Here is a 17,306-nt window from a genome sequence, read left to right as displayed (position 1 = left end):
AAGAGATCATCTTCTTATTTTTTTATTAAATTGTTTAAGCAGTAAACAAAACACAGCTTCTGCTTACAAACTGTAACTGCACTACTAACAAAATGGAAAATGATTTTTCCATGGTGGATGGAAAACGTGGTTCTCACATCCCACTGCATGTGATAATATAATATGTGACATGCCAAGGCGAACTCTATGCACCTTCCGGTTCAAGATAAAGCTTCCATTCTCCAAATTAATCATTAAAATATATCATCAACCAGAAAATATATGAAGTAAAAAAATGTAAAATGGATTATAGCAGTTTTTGGTTGTCAAAATTGAATGTTTGAAAATTATTGTTGGATTTGTTTCCAGACATTTCCCACATGCTAACGCTAACCAGAACCAGGTGCAAGATAGAAATTTGGAGAGAGGCAAGTGTTAAAGAAGACAGAAAACCAAACAGAGGGCTCTGGAGAGGCAGGACCTCCTGGATCCTCCTGGAAAACAAATTTCAGGGAAATCTGTGAAAACTGGAAACAAAACCCAAAGGAAATACACTAGAAAATGTCATAGAAACCATTTGAAAATGCAAATGACAAGCAAACTATGAAAACAGCATAACAGTTTGCTAAGATAAAATACAAAATTAAGTTTTATTAATTTGTCCAAATTTCAGAAGCAATGTGTTAGAAAAAGAAATACAAAAACTTAAACTGTTTCTGAAAAGACTGTTAACAACTAAAGACGGTCTTTGATTAAAACGGTGCTTTTGGTGTTTTGAACATGTTCATGTGAATCAGGGGCAGACGAAAAACATCCAGTTTAAAAAGGAGCGTATCTGTGACGCCAGAAATTCATTGGGAAGGTCCGTTTTCCTCGTGTGAGGTGCCATCTGGCTGGATGGTTCCAATATTGCTCACTGTTTTTGTTGCACCAGTAATGTTAGCTTCTTGGTGTGAGGGGCTGTAAGCTAGAGGGAGAAGGAGTGAACAGACAGCTGGGAGGTGATGGACGTGACGGAGGGGGCAGGTTGCTCCGCACCATTGGTCCCGCCCACAAATAAGAGGCGAATTTCTATAGAACTACTGCCGCTCTACAGAAACTATGTCATAGAAATTTACAGCTTTTTAAAAATATTTTAGCTTAAAATGGCATAGTCATAATCAAAAAACCACTGGGAGCGCTTAGAAAACAGATAAAAATACGATAAGAGTGAATCGTTACAGGTTAATTGCGTTACAGTCGTCAGCATACGGAAGGGATTTATTATTGTTTTGCTTGGCGGCATATCGTTACCTTAATTATTGTTAATATTAATCTCTATGTCTGAACATTGAAAAACCACATCTACTTATTATCCATTCGGGTGCAGAAAGGCTAAAGGCCCGTACAGACCGGGACGAATTTCGCGCGCGATGTTCGCCGACATTTAACGCCTCGTGACTAAACAAAGGGCACCAATGAGAGTGTGCACACCGACGCGAAAAAACGCCACGCGTCAAAGCGTCACTTTTTAAAAAACGCCTCGGGTTCGTTTTTTTGGTTTGACGCACCGCGTCAAAAACTATACGACCAATGAGAATGGCGCTTTTGCACACGTGTCTGGAGCTTCTGAAGTTACAGTAAAACACAACTTGGGGGCGCTCAAACACAAAACTGCCTTTCTTAGCACACATACCAGCGAAGAAGATAGACGCCAAGTAGCGTCTACACTGCTGCGAAGAAATAATGACGGACACTCTAAAATATCCCCGAACCAAGCACCAGTTGGAGCTACTGGTGCTTGAAATATTCATGTTTTCTTTGTATGATTCTGACAAGCGCGTAAATACTTGCTCTCTTCTTATGAGTGAAAAGTGACTTTAAGAAGCGTAAAGTTGCGCAGCGCCACCTTGTGTACAGGAGTATTTCTGTTTACATTAAGCGCCATCTAATGTCAGGGAATGAAATTGCATGTTCGCTCGGCTCACCGTCAGCGAAAATCGCCTGTGTGTGAACACAAAAAACGTGGCGAAAAACGCAGGCGAATAACGGCTGGCGAATATTCGTCCCGGTGTGTACGGGCCTTTACAGATATTTTTTGTGTTTTGTGGCTCAGTCTTAGTGAAGGTTTAGCTGACAGATCTCACAGGTCTTTGGAAACATGCCTCCACAATACTCAGCAGTATTTTGGACTTAAGTACAGGATGTTCTTGTGACATGGCTTCTGTACAAGAATCCAATTTTTGCCATGTCTAAACAAAAAAAGTCGAGATCATTATACTACAACCATGCTTGGCAGCTGTTATGAAGTGTTTTGGTAATATATTTCTCTTAGTTGGGCGTTCATAAAGATATATATTTTTTAAAACAAAGTAATTATGTAGGCTTAAATTATTGTGTTGTTGCTCATGTTTCTGACATGCATTTCCTTTTTCTTTTTTTTTTTTTTTTTTTCCATAGCTGTTAATAGGCTTTGAAAGTGGGACTGTGGTCCAGTGGGACCTCCGGGCCAAGAAGGCAGACTTCCGAATCTACTACGATGAGGTAAAAGTTTCTTTTACTTCACAGACTACAAGCTCTTTTTGAATATTTGAATCTGTATCTTTTCTAATTTAGCTTCTATCAGTTCTCCTAAATGTGTGCAGCTGTTTTTACCGGCAGGAAAAACACTTTAAATGTAAACTGGAGGAAGACCTTTCTGATGCAGAACTTTTATCTGCTAAGTGTTGCGTCCGAAACACTTTTCATATAATTGGCTTTTTTGTGATGACAACAAACTAAAACTAAAAATGTTCCATAAAAACAAAATGATAGAGTGAGTTTTCCAAACCAGATCAATTCATTTAAAGACAGAACAAAGCGATTTTCCATTTTCTTGAACAACGGCTTTTAATTTTTAAAGTCTGGTGCTAATTTCCTCTCATCAAAAGGTCAAAGAGCTGGCTTTTTATGGCTCCCAAGTCAAATATTTTATTCTGTTTTAAATTTTCATATGTTTGCTTAATGAGGCTTCCAACCCAACATTTTTCCCCCGCTAATACACTTTAAAAAAAAAAAGCCCTCCCACACAGAAAAATAAAGATTCATTAAAACAAATCTGTCATTTACTCGTTCCATGACAGCTGATGCTTCAAATCTCAGAAAATGATTTTTCATTGCGCAGCACTCTTTGGATAAAATCGTATTAGAGGCGATGCAGCGTGAGGTTGCACCGTCCACATGAGCATGCACAGAGACCCGGACCGTTAATTCCTCACTAAAATGCTGAAACGACACCTCTCTAACAGAGAAAGACCCAGATGTGGTCTGGAATTAACTGATGTGGATTCTGTCCATCATCATTGAGTTTATTTCCCACCTTAAGTGTCTGTTGTACTTGTTTCCCTTTAAGGAGTTAATGACTGTCAGCAAATCTCTCCCAGCTCTGCTTATTGAACTGTCCCACCAGGATTCCCCTATAGCTCGCAGCGTCGCGTTTGTCACTGACGATTGTTTCATAGTCTGAGTTACAACATAATAAGGAGTTTATGTGAGCATGACACTGGCAGATGTTGGAAGGACTAGAACATGACTTGTGTAAGTCGTGGTCCAGCTGTTGAAGCAGATTTGGTTCGACCTGCTGCACAGGAATGCATACTGAAGCCCTTCACAGCCTTTTGTCCAGTCTGACTGGATGATTTTCAAACCTAAAAGAGAAATTTGACTTAAGTTTTTACAAAAACTGGAAAATTCAGAGATCCTCACGTTAATTCCAAAGACCTCAGACAGCTAGAACAGGTTTATCGCTTTATGCAGGTCTGCTTTGGTCAAAGAAGCTGAGAGTGCAGGTCAACGACAAACAAGAAATTAATTATCTGAACAACAAAAGAATCAAAATTAAGGTAATTGTGTTGTAAAGCTTTATCTAAGCAAAAATGTTTTATTTTAAGAAAATTTGACACAGCAGAAGTCATAAATTAGGTTTAATTGTGCTCAGTTTATTCTCTTGAAGAGGAGAAAAATCCGAACAAACTTGTTGTCTTGTTGTGCTGCTGACTATTCATTTATTTTCTTTAAGGTGCAAAAAACTCAGAGGATCCTAAACACTTATATTAATATAACTACAACTAATAATACTACAAAATGTATTTTTTTTCAACATTTAAACATGAGAATAAGCCCCTTGAGATGTAACATTTTCAAGGGCTTCTTCTATAGAACACATTTAAGTGAGAAGCAACAAAAAACAGGCAAAAAACAGGCAGTAAAATTCGGCTCTCCGTGTTCAACATCTGCTAAATGATGTTGCACAAAATAAATGTGACTTAAAGTGTAAAGTTGAAACAAATTAATTAAATTAAATATTAAAAACAGAAGCCATCATCTGAGGGAGAATAATTGATGGAAAAAATAACAATGATAATTTTAATAGCAAAACTGAAAAGCAAGTAACACACAACAGAAGTAACATTATAAACCCCAAACAATTAAAAAAAATCAAAAACAATGGGATATGTTTTTAAAAGGAAAGCAAGACCTGTATTTGTAAAGAGAGAGGAAGATTATTCCAGTCACTGGGTGACTTAACGCAAAAATCTTTGTTTCCCTGTCTGCTTTCTTTTTCTAAAAAAAACAACATTACTGAATTTACAGACAGGAGGTGAATCTTGTAGCTGAATAATTAAAGGCTTGTAGTATCCTGTAATCCTTCTGTGTATTTTCTCTGAACATGAATTAAAAGTGCATTAAAATAATGGACACATTAAGGGTTATTAGAACAAAGCCTCAACAGAAGTCTCTGCTGACCTTTTCACCCAATGTTGAAAAATATGCAAAGAACAAAAAATCTTTTCTGTTTCATGAACTAAAAACAATCTGCTTGGAATATTTAGGAGAAAGTCCTTTGCAGCCTCACTTTGTGCACATTAAAGATGTTAATTCTGAACAATGTAAGGTCAAATATCCTCCGAATTAGTCCTTTTGATTTTGTACTGGACAGTACACATCACTGTCACGACTTTCCCTGAAGTGCTGACCTGTGTTGACCTCATTGAATTTTAAATTTAAAGCTAAAAGCTAAAAAAAAAAAGGCTTCTACCTTGGACTTATGCATAGAGGTTTGTAGAGAACAGCACTACTGTGAAGAATGTTTATGAGCATAAAAAGTACTTTGTTCCAGCTCCAGTGAGCATAAATACTACATATTTGCTTAAAGTGACCCTCATGTCCAGCAGTGCAGTTACTCACACTTCAAACCGTAGTCACTCATAAAAACTGAGGCTTAACAGTTTCTGCTAAAATTAACTCTGACTTTTTGGCATAAAATATAGAATTTATGTCCCAATCTTAAAAAACAAACAAACTAACCCTATAGTTGTTTATTTTTTTTTCCACTTGTATTTTTTTTCTTACTATCTGAGAATTGAAAGCCATATAGTTCTGTCAAAAACAAGATTTAACGCTGTTGGGCCGCAGTGGCCCAGGCTGTTGAGCAGGTCGTCCAATGATCGAAATGTCGGGGGTTTGATCCCTGCTCCCCCCAGTCAGCTGTCACTGTGTCCTTGGGCTAGACACTTCACCCTCCCTGCCTCCAGAGTGGCTCCACTGTGAATGTGAATGTCCCGGTGATGGTCAGAACGACCGTGGGCGTGAACGGTCAGCCACGCCTTTACCAAGAAAACATGAGGAGTGAATGAAAAATGGACACATTTATAGGCGCCTGGAAAAGCGCAGATAAATCTAATCCATCATTATTAATAATACTGTTCTAAAAACCTTCCGTATTTCAATTAAACACTTTTTAGTACTTAGAAGATGGTTTCAGACAAAACCTGAGAGATTAACAGGCCCAAAACTCCTAATCTCAAGGGTGTGATGATATTTTTACCTGAGCCACTGGAATGTATGGATGGACGGATGGTTTTGTTGATGGGAGGGTTGATAAATGGCTTTGCAATTGGTAAAATTGTAATTTTAGGATCATTTCCCCCTTTCACATTATTGTTTTGCTAAAATGCTGATAGAAAATAAAGCAGATTGTACATGTAGCTGCTGCTCTTTTCTGCCCCTACTGGGGCATCGGCCATCAACCACCTCTTTATCGTCTTCTGTCCTGGTCTATCCTTTTCAGCTTTTTCCAGGTGTGGCAGGTCTACTTGACGTCAGCCCCCAGGCCCGTCCTCCCCAGCTCACAGGAAAAGGGCCCCACAGCAGGGGCCCAATCACCATTAATGCTCATCTTCTCAGCTTCTGAAAAAAAAAACATACGTCCTGTTTTGCAAATGTAACAAAGTCTTTTATTCTGAAATTCCACCATTTAGAAACTTCTGGGTCCTTGAGCTTAGAGTTACCCTGCAGACCAGCTAAAAGTTTTAATTGTGGTTTTGAGATTGAATAAAAGAGGTTAGTATAAGTATATTTGAGATTAATATTTAAGAGTCACTGCGCCAAAAAATAAAAGAAATAAATAATATTTTTTGTGTCTTTTATGGTCTAAACTTAAGGCTGACGATGACACATTACATGTGCTTTATTTCTTTATTATTTCATTGACAAGTAAACTTAAAAGCACGAAATGTAAAGATTTGTTTATTCTTTGGAAAGATGGCCAACTGATAATAATCACACTCTCATACTTTCTTTTAGAAATAAAAACTGAGTTGAAAAAAAAATGTGTAAGTGCTCGAAATAAAATATCCATGTACTTATTTCACAAATTTGTGTAAAAAAATAAATAAATACAAAGTGAAAAATTCATGAAAACACAAAGAAAATGTCAAACTGTTGTTGAATTTAGATTTTTTAATATTATATTATAATGTTGCATAAATTAAACGTGTAGGTAATGAAAATGTCGTTTTTGGTTTAGTTTAGTTTTTTCTGGTTCCTGTGTGTTTGTACTTCAAGATAAAATCCTGCTGCTATTTTACATTTTTGATGGTGGCAAAGTTTTTCCATCGTATTAGCATACAGATGTCTCTGCTGCGGCACTGATCAGAGGAGGCGGAGCTAAAGCTGACAGTAGGAAAAGTTTTTGAAGCAGTTAAAAAGCAAAATCAGTTTCAAACACGATCAAGGCGGAGTAGAAATGTTAAATAAAATGTTAAAGTTCTGGGGTTTGATCACATTTATTTTGTATTACTTTTAATTTTTTACAACCAAACAAAAAGTTTGCAGAATTTGTGCAAATCGGAGCATGTGTTGCAGATTTAGTCTTACTTGTTTTTTATGATGAAGTCCATTTTAACCCTAAATGTATGGTTTTGAATAAAACGTGAGAATTAAAACATTTAGATTTGCCAATGTGTTTTCCAAACGGTACTGACTTCACTAAACTGAAGGCCGTTCCGCCCCTCTTGTTTTGTTTGTCTCCTCACCTCAGGCCATCCATTCAGTCAGCTGGCACCATGAGGGGAAGACGTTCATGTGCAGTCACTCAGACGGCAGCTTGACGCTGTGGAACCTCAGAAACACCACCAAACCTTTCCAGGTCACCTTCCCTCACGGTGAGACACGCGCCATGGCGACACTTGAACTGAAACTGTGAAAATTGGGGCTTCACTGTCAAACTCACACAGCCGTCAGGCGGGATTTGGACCGTCTGTGTGATGCTTGGTTGAAATGTAATTGAACTTACCTGTTATGACGGCCCGAGGGAGAAAAAGGTGATAGTACAGTTACACCTCATCAGATATCGGAACAAACAAACAAATAAGTAAATAGATTCATAAATAGTTGTGCAACTTTGTGCAAATTTGTGATGACCTAAATTAAGGAGCCCAAGTAGTTTGATGCATATTTGCATCAATAGGCATCAATGGCTTCAAAGGAACATGACAGATATGTGCTGTCCTATGAATATTTTTTTAATATTTCTATTTGTTTGTCATTGGAAAATAAGCATTTTAGTTTTTTCGCAGTTGCACCTGAAATCCTGACTTATACTTTCTTACAGCTCCTTGCTTGACTTATTATCCACTTCGGCCACCAGTTGTCTCTTTCGCAGCTTTTAGAAACATTTCTTAAATGGGCTCCCATTGTGGAAGTAAAGCAGCAGCATTTTTTTAATTGCCTTTATTGAATCGGGATGCAGTCATGTTCTCCTGCATTTGAATGAAAGCAGCTTAATGAGAAGCAAAGCTCACAGTTCTTAAGGGGCCAATCTCAGACAGCAGTATAATGCACGCACGCATGCATTTCTATAAGTGTTGAAAGCTGTTTTATTCCTCAGGGAAATGAGGCAACCTTTTTTTTCTTATATTGTGAAACCTTCAGCGGAGAGCCTGGATTTTTTTGACCGTGATGTGTTTCTGTTGGATATTGCAGCTGCAGAACTCCGAGTCTGACCTGTAAAAACAGCCCCTTGTTGTACCTTGAAACTGACATTTCCATGATTGTAATGAATGAACAGCAGAGGGGCTGTTTCTGTCCGTGGTTCTGAAACTGTTAGGCTTGGGTAACCTAAATCCCCACAGCTGTAAGAATTTCTGTTTGTGCATCAACAAAAGCATTTCCGTTTGACATGCAGAAGAAGAAAAAAATCTCTTTGATGCATCGGCTCATTTTGTAAAAAGAGACGGAAACACGGACGGACAACAAACATATCCGGCAAGCGTTGTTGTGTTGAAACTGTGTAATGATTTATGATGGGGGGGCGCTCAGCTCACATTAAGATTAAAGCCGTGGAGGAAAATATTCTGATGGTGAAGTGCTGCATTAGGGCTGAAAAATAGCAAGTCAAAATAAAAAGATGGAGGCGGGAAAAAGAGCAAAGTAAAAATGGAGAAACTCTGTAAGAAAATACATGGTTGTAACCAGGAGTTTCAACATAAGTTAGCTTTTCTACTTCCTGAATTAGCAGCAGGTTGAGAGTTTTTATCAGAACTCCTTCAAATCTTCAGAAACTAGTGAAAGGAGTATCGATACCAAGGTATCATGATACCCGTACAACACCAATTTTGGTATCAAATACTCTATTGAAGTATTAACTACTAATTATTAAAAGAGAAAATAAAAGTGTATGTGGTATTTCTAGATCATTTTTGTCATTATTGTAAAGGTTTTGTGCCAGGTTTTTTATAAATTTTATAGCAGGGGCCTGCGGGGGCCAGTGGAAATCTGAACCTGGGGTGGACTTTGGACATGTCTGGTTTAAAGGCAATCCTAAACACTACCCTCGAAAGTGTTTTCTAAACAATAAAACCTATTTTTAACTATCCACAAAAGTCTGATCAATCATATTTAAGGCTGAAGAACATATTTCTTAATATATAATCAAAAGGCCCGTAAAAATCAGTTTGCCTTGTTTAAATTTTTTTTTATATTTGTTTTTCCCACAAAAGGACACGGCATAAATGGTACATGGCGTAGTGGCTGGATAGCTCAGTTGGTTGGGTGAAGGATTGTCACGCAGGAATTTTAACCTGATCCAAAAATCAGTGGTCTCAGGCAAGACCTGTTGTCCCTGCCGCCTATCTGGATCTCCCTGTGCCTTGAAAATACAGGGTTGTGTCAGGAAGGGCATCTGGCATAAAAACTCTCTCCCAAATCACCTGTGCGACCCCTAAAGCGATAACCTGAAGGGTAAACCACAAACAGTGGCATGTACTTACGTACATCGTCCTGACTGCAATGCAAATATTTCAAACCTAAATATTTCCCACTGACTGCATTCTACTGAATGAACTCCTTCTGGGATCTGCAGAGAACATTTGAGGCTTTCAATGATGCCGATTGTGAAGGGGTGGGGATTTAGGATTAGTTTTTGGTGGATTTACAAATCATTTTAGTGTTAAATGTGTCACTTGACTTTTCTTTTTCCTAATGGTCAGGAGGATATGGCGCTTTTCTACCTTGTTTTAAGGTACAAAAAGCTTTACAGTCTCATTTACCGACGCACATACACGCATTCACACGCTGATGGCGGCTCCTGGCAAGTCGGGAACTGAACCTGCGATGTTCAGATTAGAGGTCAACGGCTCTACCCCTGCACAACGACCATAAATTATGAATCAGATTATTCTGTACTCCTGATAAGTTAATAGGAGTTCAACGGTGCAGTAAAATATGTAAAGTTATATGACCAACATTCAAAATGGGTTTTGTTCTCCAACAGGAAAGATACAAAAAGATGGAAGAAAGGAGTCGTGTAAACCCATTCTTAAGGTGGAGTACAAGACCTCCAGGAGCAGGTGTGTATTTCTAACATTTGAATTTCTAAAAAGACTATGCCGCATGAATAATTCTGACTGTTTTATGATGAAAAATAACCTTTTTTCAAGAATATTGTTTGTTTCTAAGATTAAATTCTGTCATCCAACTTTCTTTTCTTTGAGAACGCATCTTTGTTTTCTGTTTTCTTATTTTTAACTCCTAATAATTTTATAAAACTGAAAAATGACCATGTTTTCTGCAACGTTTTACTGACTTAAGTCACTCATCCTTCACAACAGCGAACCATTTGTTATCTTCTCTGGGGGTCTCTCCTATGACAAAGCGGGACGACGACCCACATTAACCATCATGCACGGTAAAGCCATCACTGTTCTGGAGATGGACTATCCCATCGTGGAGTTCATGGTTCTATGTGAAACTCCATACATCAATGGTGAGTCAGAACTTTGGTTTTTGATTTTTCTCTGCATATCTGCTGACAGATAGGCTTTGTTTCCACAAAGTCTTTGACAATAAAGCTCCATAAAATGACTGATCTGTTCCACCATGGAACCAAACAAGACAAGAGACAGATGCAGTTTAGAACACAGTCCTCATGCCTATCTGATCTGGGTTAAATTCATATTGATTCATTATTAAGCTCGTTGGTCCTCCATAAAAAGTATATAAAATACATGGGGACCCCTTATGTGTGAAGATTTTTAGAAGCTAGGAAAGCTGTAAGGAGGTGTAGGACAATCATTTTATTATTCTTTTTTGAACCGCTCATTGAAGTTGGATATTGGGAACGGGGCGGGTTGAAAGTATGGATCAGAGCTTTTACCTCATTTAAACTAAAACAGGGTTTAAACGTAACCTTACAGTGTAAAGATTAAGACTAAAACTGTCAGGAACTGGTGGTGTAGGACCTCAGATGCAGGAGACTTGGTTTGGTGGAGGAAATTCAAGCATTCAATATAGGGGTCCTCACACTTTTTCAGCATATGAGCTTGTTTTGAGACTAAAACCTCCAAAAGATCTGTGCACACTGAAGTTTAACTCACAGTGACATATATACATTAGAGGATGTTGGATTGGCTGTTCTGCAGGTCAATCAAGTTAAATCATTGTGGGGATGATTATTCGCTGACGGCAATTCTTTAAAAAAAAAAAAATATATATATATATATATATATATATATATTTTTTTTTTTATTTTATTTAATGTCCCGCCATCTATGTCGATCGTGATTGACGTAATGAGCACCCCTGATGTTTTCACTCAAAATCTGACCATACCCCATTAATCCTTTTTGTTTTACTCGGATCAGTCATCCTGGTTCCTTTTACAGTAGGTCTGGTGTTCTTTGGATGCAACTCTTCATTTTTTTCTCCTCCAAACACAATGAGTATAGTTCCTACCAAAAAAATGGTTTCATTGGACCATAGGACATTCTCCCAATCCTCTTCTGGATCATCCAAATGCTCTCTAGGAGACTTTAGACAGGCACTGGCTTTAGCAGGGGGACACGTCTGGCCCTGCAGGGTTCGATTCCCTGTTGGTGTGGTGTGTTACTGATGGTAGCCTTTGTTACTTTGGTTTTCCAGTTCCTAAAAATTGCTCCCACAGTTGATTTCTTCCCTGCTTATCAATTGCACATACAGTCTTCTCCGCCTGGTGCAGGTCAACAATTGTGTTTCTGGTGTCCTTAGACAGCTCTTTGGTCTTGGCCATAGTGGAGTTGGAAGTGTGACTGTTTGAGGTTGTGGACAAGTGTCTTTTCTTTAGATAACCAGTTCAAACAGGTGTCATTGATACAGGTATTGAGTGTAGGACAGAGGATCCTCTTACAGAAGAAGTTACAGGACTGTGATAGAAATTGTGCTTGTTTGTAGATGACCAAATACTTATTTTCCACCATAATTTAAAAGTAAATGCTGTAAAAATCAGACAACGTGATTTTCTGGATATTTTTTTTTTTTCTCATTTTGTCTCTCATAGTTGAGGTTTCCCTATGATGAAGATTACAGGCCTCTCTCATCTTTTTAAGTGAGATAATGTGCACAAGTAGTGGCTGTCTAAACACTTTTTTGCCCCACTGTAAATCAGTTTGGTCCTTTACTGCTATGACTCTACATTAAGCATCTAAATTAGATTTTCTGCACAGCATGATGGTAAATGTAGCTGTTTAGGTTAAGGTTGTCTCAGAGTCCCTCTATTTTTGTCTGACCTTTATGTTCTGTATGGAAGATTTTACTGAAAAATCTTTGACGTGATCTATTGTTCACCTCCAACACTGTCTTGTCTGATCAGAGCCCGATAAAATTGTTTTTGTCAATTTTAGAATAAATTTGACAAAAACAATTGTAATAAATTTGAAATTTTTCTTGGTTTGATTTTTCGTGCTTTTCTTGTGGAGCGCCTTGAGAAAACCTCGATTGCAAATTGGCGCTTTATAAATAAATTGAATTGATTTGAATTGTTGAGTAGACATGTTTTATCCTCTACTGCATCACATGTAAACTCCAGAGATCCAGGTGGTTTCTGACACATCATTAACCGTGCCGTGGTTATTTACTTGAATCCTAATTTTGTCATTCAGGAATAGATAAAGCTAGAACTTAGATTAACAATTTGACAACTGGACATAAACGCAGCAGAAATAATTTTAACTTTGGGTTTGTTCACTTTTTATGTGATAGATAAATCTGTGAACCTTAAGGTTTCCAATATACATGTTTTGTTTGTATGTTTACTCATGGAGAACTGCTGCATGACTTAAGCTCTTTTTAAAGCCTGCCAGTCATAGTTTGGAAGAGTTTTGTCAAATAATAAACTAATGATTTATGGTTTTCCATTTCCCTTAGATGTGAGGTTTAAGGTGAAGCACAGAATGAAAGCGCTCCAATCGCATGTTTTCATCTTACAGTTTTAAGTACATTTTCATACATGATGAAATTCTTTAAAAAAATAAGCCAAATTGTTTACCCTGAACCCATTTGTGATGACTTATTTAATTTTTTGCTGATATCAGGTTTCATCATGGACGGACCACACTTAAAAAAAAAAAAGTTAGATTTTTGTGCAGAATAATCTGATGGTTTTGTACTTTGCAGAGGTCCAGGATCCGTATGCAGTGGTGGTCCTACTGGAGAAGGACTTGATCGTAGTGGATCTGACGCAGAGCAAGTATGTGTTTCACTGTTTTACTCACAGATTTCCATCACTGCCTGATGAGGAGAACAAAACACAAACAATGTAAAAAATTTGGAAGATTTTTTTTTAACTCTGGAAATAGAACGTTATGTCTTGTTTTAAAGTCCAACTCCGATCATCTTTTGATCTTTTTTATGGTCTTTTAAGTAGGATTAAAGGTGGTGCTTCAGAGATAGAGTCGTATCACGCCCTGGCATGTTATATACTATCATAAATATAGATATAGTTTACTATGAGAGGCTTAAGAAAAGCATGATATAGGCTTTTTAATACATCTCCCCCATCATCACGAAAATGCCAGAAGAACATGTTAAAAACACAATTTTCATCACAGTGGGTCTTTAAAATGATTCCAGCATAGACATGAAAATTATGCCTGAAGTTGGAATGAATTCTTCTGACTGACTGACTGACTGCTCACCTGTCAGCCTCTTAAAGAGAGGTTTCTCATCCGTGTGCACGTGTAGACATTCACTTATTCATTCCATCCTCATACTTCTATCTTCCAGCTTCCCTGTCTTTGAAAACCCTTATCCCATGGACGTCCATGAGTCTCCAGTTACCTGCACAGCCTATTTTGCAGATTGCCCACCAGATATTATACCCATTCTGTACTCTATAGGAGCCAAACACAAAAAGACCGGCTACAGCCAAAAGGTAGGAAGCAAAACACAGAGATATATACATATTTATAAATCTGCTTTGGGACTGTTTTTGTGAATCATTGCTGTTTAAAAGTCAACATAAGCAAGTGCCAATAATGTTCATACACCTAAAAGTAAATCCTTTCTGATCTTTTGGGGACAAACCTGAACTCTACTTCTAAAGCCTTATGTTTTCTGAATTTTGATGGTAAACTTTCTCACAAAATAAAGCTACCAAACCAAAGCCAATGATTGGTTTTGATCCTCCTTTTAGCCAGTTTACTTTTGTGTTTGGATATTTTGAAAAATGAAGCTTGATGGCATTGTAAGTTTCTGAACAAAGACATAAAAGGAAAAGGAGAATCAAGGTAGTGATAGTATAAATAACTAGGCCTTTCTCTGTCACTGTGTCAGGAGTGGCCGGTCAGTGGAGGATCATGGACATTAGGATCCCACACCTATCCTGAGATCATCATTACAGGGTAGGTCAGCCGAAAATGTGTTGAAATGGGTCCAAGCAGCTGGAAAGATCCAGTTTTGGGAAAAAGTCCACAATAGTGTCTGTGCAAGCCATTATCATTATGGCAGGACCAGATGGCTGTGATTTATACTTTGAATTGTTGGTACTTAGAAGTATGATTTGAGACCTTTGAAACCTCAGGAGGGGGCCGCGGAGGACCGTGCTGCGGTGTAAGGGGTCGACAATGATGTTAATGTGCTCTGAAGCTTGCACAGCAGGTGGTGTCTTCCTCACCGGAATGAAACTCACAGATATCAGCAGCAGCCTGGTTGAGCCGCTCTGATGTGGCAATATTTTCTGCGGAGAACACACTGTGAAAAACGCTAGAAATATGCCGATTTTCATGCCTATGATTAAATGAAGCAGTCTGAGCTGGTAGAATGTGTTGGCTGTAAATTCAAGCAATTTGAAAAAGTAGTCTAAGAAACTTATGACATTTCTAAGATCTGTATCACTAGTGTTAAAACATGCAACTACGTCTAAATATCTGTTTGCCTTCTCTCAACTCTTAACTGTTGTGTGTTTTTCCAGACATGCTGATGGATCCGTGAAGTTTTGGGACGCATCTGCATGTAAGGCTTCATTTCTTATCTCCTTTGATGTTACCACCCCTTGTTTATGTGATCTGAGGCCCAGATGCAGTTTCTCCACCTAAATGACTGTCGATGGACATTTTTTTCAAACTCAAGCAGTCTTTCAGATCTTTTTCTAACCACACCTATAAGCAGACATTGACTGTGACTCATGCAGGCTTCTGCTTTCTTATCAGAGCCTACAGACTTCCTCAAAATGACACAGAAAGTCAACATGATCTCAATTTCGTTTTTCATTACAAACATTTAAAATATAGCGGTGCTTAAACTTAGTCCTGGGGCAATAGTCTGGCTAAAACTCCTGACTGTAGTCAAACAAGGCACTGTACATTAAAGGCACAAGTGGAAATCAAAATGCTGCCGTGCTACGGAAAGATATTCTGTAAATGTTGAAATGTTGTTGGTGTTGTCAAACTAAATCAGCCACATTACTCCTAATGATGTGTCATTTGCGCACAAGTTTTAGTTTAAGAAACAGAAAGTGCTTTTCCTCATGAGTATGTTCCCAAATGTGCCTGAACAGTCACGCTGCAGATGTTGTACAAGCTGAAGACCTCCAAAGTGTTTGAGAAGCCGAAGCCCGGTGAGGGCCGGGCTGCCGAGTTGGGGGAGGAAGACCCCTTCGCTGTTCAGATGGTCAGCTGGTGCCCTCAAAGCCGCATCTTCTGTGTGGTTGGCATCTCAGCGCACATCATTCTGTACCGCTTCAGCAAATATGATTCCAACACTCAGATAGTGGTGAGTTACGGTTTGTCCCTACGGAACAATTCCTTCTTTGTGGAATGTAAAGTTGCTGAGGTTGATAGAGACTTGTGCATGTTTCGGTTCTCCTCTCTTCTTCAGTCACTAGAGGTCCGCTTGCAGTGCGATTCAGAAGACATCATCACTCCGTCAGAAAATGAAAACAATCCCTGCTTCTCAGAGCCGGGCCCCCACTCACCCCAGCCCCACCATCAACACCCAGCTAGTCCTGGTAGCAGGACCCCCGAGGGTGCCAAAGACAGCATCCCCTGCCTCAAGTAAGACCCCCAAAAAGCCTTCCAAACGTTCACTTCAAAAAACAGATACAGCCGTTTTTCTGTTGCTAAGACATGTCTTGTCGGCTTGCAAACCCGAAACATTCACCAGTTTGCAGTCCAATCTTTTTTGTTAACATTTTGATGCCTTTTTTAGCACAGATAAAGACTTCAGTCAAGACTTCTTTGTTGTCATGAATTCTTTTCATAATAACAAATATGAAGTGAGCAATAATGATATCAAATGTATGGGTCCCCATGTAAAATTCTATCCTGATTGTCTAAGGGTGAAGGACCGAGTCGTCCGAGTCCCTCCTGGCTACCAGTCGGAGCTGGTCATCCAGCTGCTGTGGGTGGATGGAGAACCTCCTCCACAGATCACGAGCGTGGACATCAACTCTGCATACGGCCTGTAAGTCAGCAGATCCATTCTGTCTATCAGCCGTCTGAGCATTTACAGCATGAGCAATGACAATGGGTCAATTAACAATTTCCTCAAAAGAGAGACGTGAGATGTTATTTTTAATTACTTTACGATTTAAAAAAAGTAAAGATTTAAGCTAGCATCAGTGACCTGATTTGTAATGGGCTAAAGTTTGTTTTTATAGCTCTAAACTGTGAATCAAAACATTTCAGAAGAAATAATCACTTTGAGTCATGATTAGGGTTGAGTATTTGTAAATATTTCCTTGTAATTAGCAGTGTCTCAATTTGGAAACAGCTTTATTTGTAGCTATTTTTACGTTAGGTTTCATGGCTGTAAGTAAAATAAAATCTCATTATTATTAGGTTTGGGGACAGGGACGTTTTTTAAAAAGCAAAAGACTATCAAATTGCAATAAATTGACCACTGGCCATTGGTCTACCGTGTAGTGGCAGAGTGTCTGAAATAAGGCTAAGAGCTTGTAAATTTAAATCCACAGATGGGTAATGGCAAAGACTCTAAAATGAGACCCAATGCCTCCCTTATTGACACTTACCATTAAGGGGTTGGAATGGGGGGGGGTGACTGTTAAACTAGTTCAGTTTAAGAGAACTGGACAAACAGAGTGTGAAGTTAGCCATAGAAAATGACGTTGGAACCAGACGTCGTCAGTATGTAGTGATTGTTGTGAGTCGGTCTGAGTCCACATTCCTATGACAACCACGCTTTCCAGTCAGGAAAGTTAGAAGACTTCATTTACTTTCCACAATAAGCAGGCTCAGGAGAATCTGTCAATCAAACAC

At 38.6% G+C, this 17,306-nt stretch overlaps 1 protein-coding gene across 13 annotated transcripts in view; it reads left to right on the top strand.

Moving 5' to 3' along the window:
- Nucleotides 1–17,306, top strand: part of stxbp5l (syntaxin binding protein 5 like) — a 160,271-nt gene that overhangs the window by 100,182 nt on the left and 42,783 nt on the right. For all 13 annotated transcript variants that reach the window (XM_023950972.1, XM_023950974.1, XM_023950971.1 and 10 more), the window contains exons 7-17: nt 2,419–2,502; nt 7,319–7,442; nt 10,052–10,127; nt 10,389–10,543; nt 13,207–13,279; nt 13,816–13,963; nt 14,365–14,432; nt 15,002–15,042; nt 15,587–15,801; nt 15,907–16,082; nt 16,366–16,491. In XM_023950972.1, coding sequence (XP_023806740.1) covers nt 2,419–2,502; nt 7,319–7,442; nt 10,052–10,127; nt 10,389–10,543; nt 13,207–13,279; nt 13,816–13,963; nt 14,365–14,432; nt 15,002–15,042; nt 15,587–15,801; nt 15,907–16,082; nt 16,366–16,491 — 1,286 coding nt within the window. The remainder of the gene's footprint in view (nt 1–2,418; nt 2,503–7,318; nt 7,443–10,051; nt 10,128–10,388; nt 10,544–13,206; nt 13,280–13,815; nt 13,964–14,364; nt 14,433–15,001; nt 15,043–15,586; nt 15,802–15,906; nt 16,083–16,365; nt 16,492–17,306) is intronic.

Source organism: Oryzias latipes, chromosome 21, assembly GCF_002234675.1.
Source record: "Oryzias latipes chromosome 21, ASM223467v1".
Taxonomy (NCBI): Eukaryota; Metazoa; Chordata; class Actinopteri; order Beloniformes; family Adrianichthyidae; genus Oryzias; species Oryzias latipes.
This window is presented reverse-complemented; position numbering and strand designations above follow the sequence as displayed.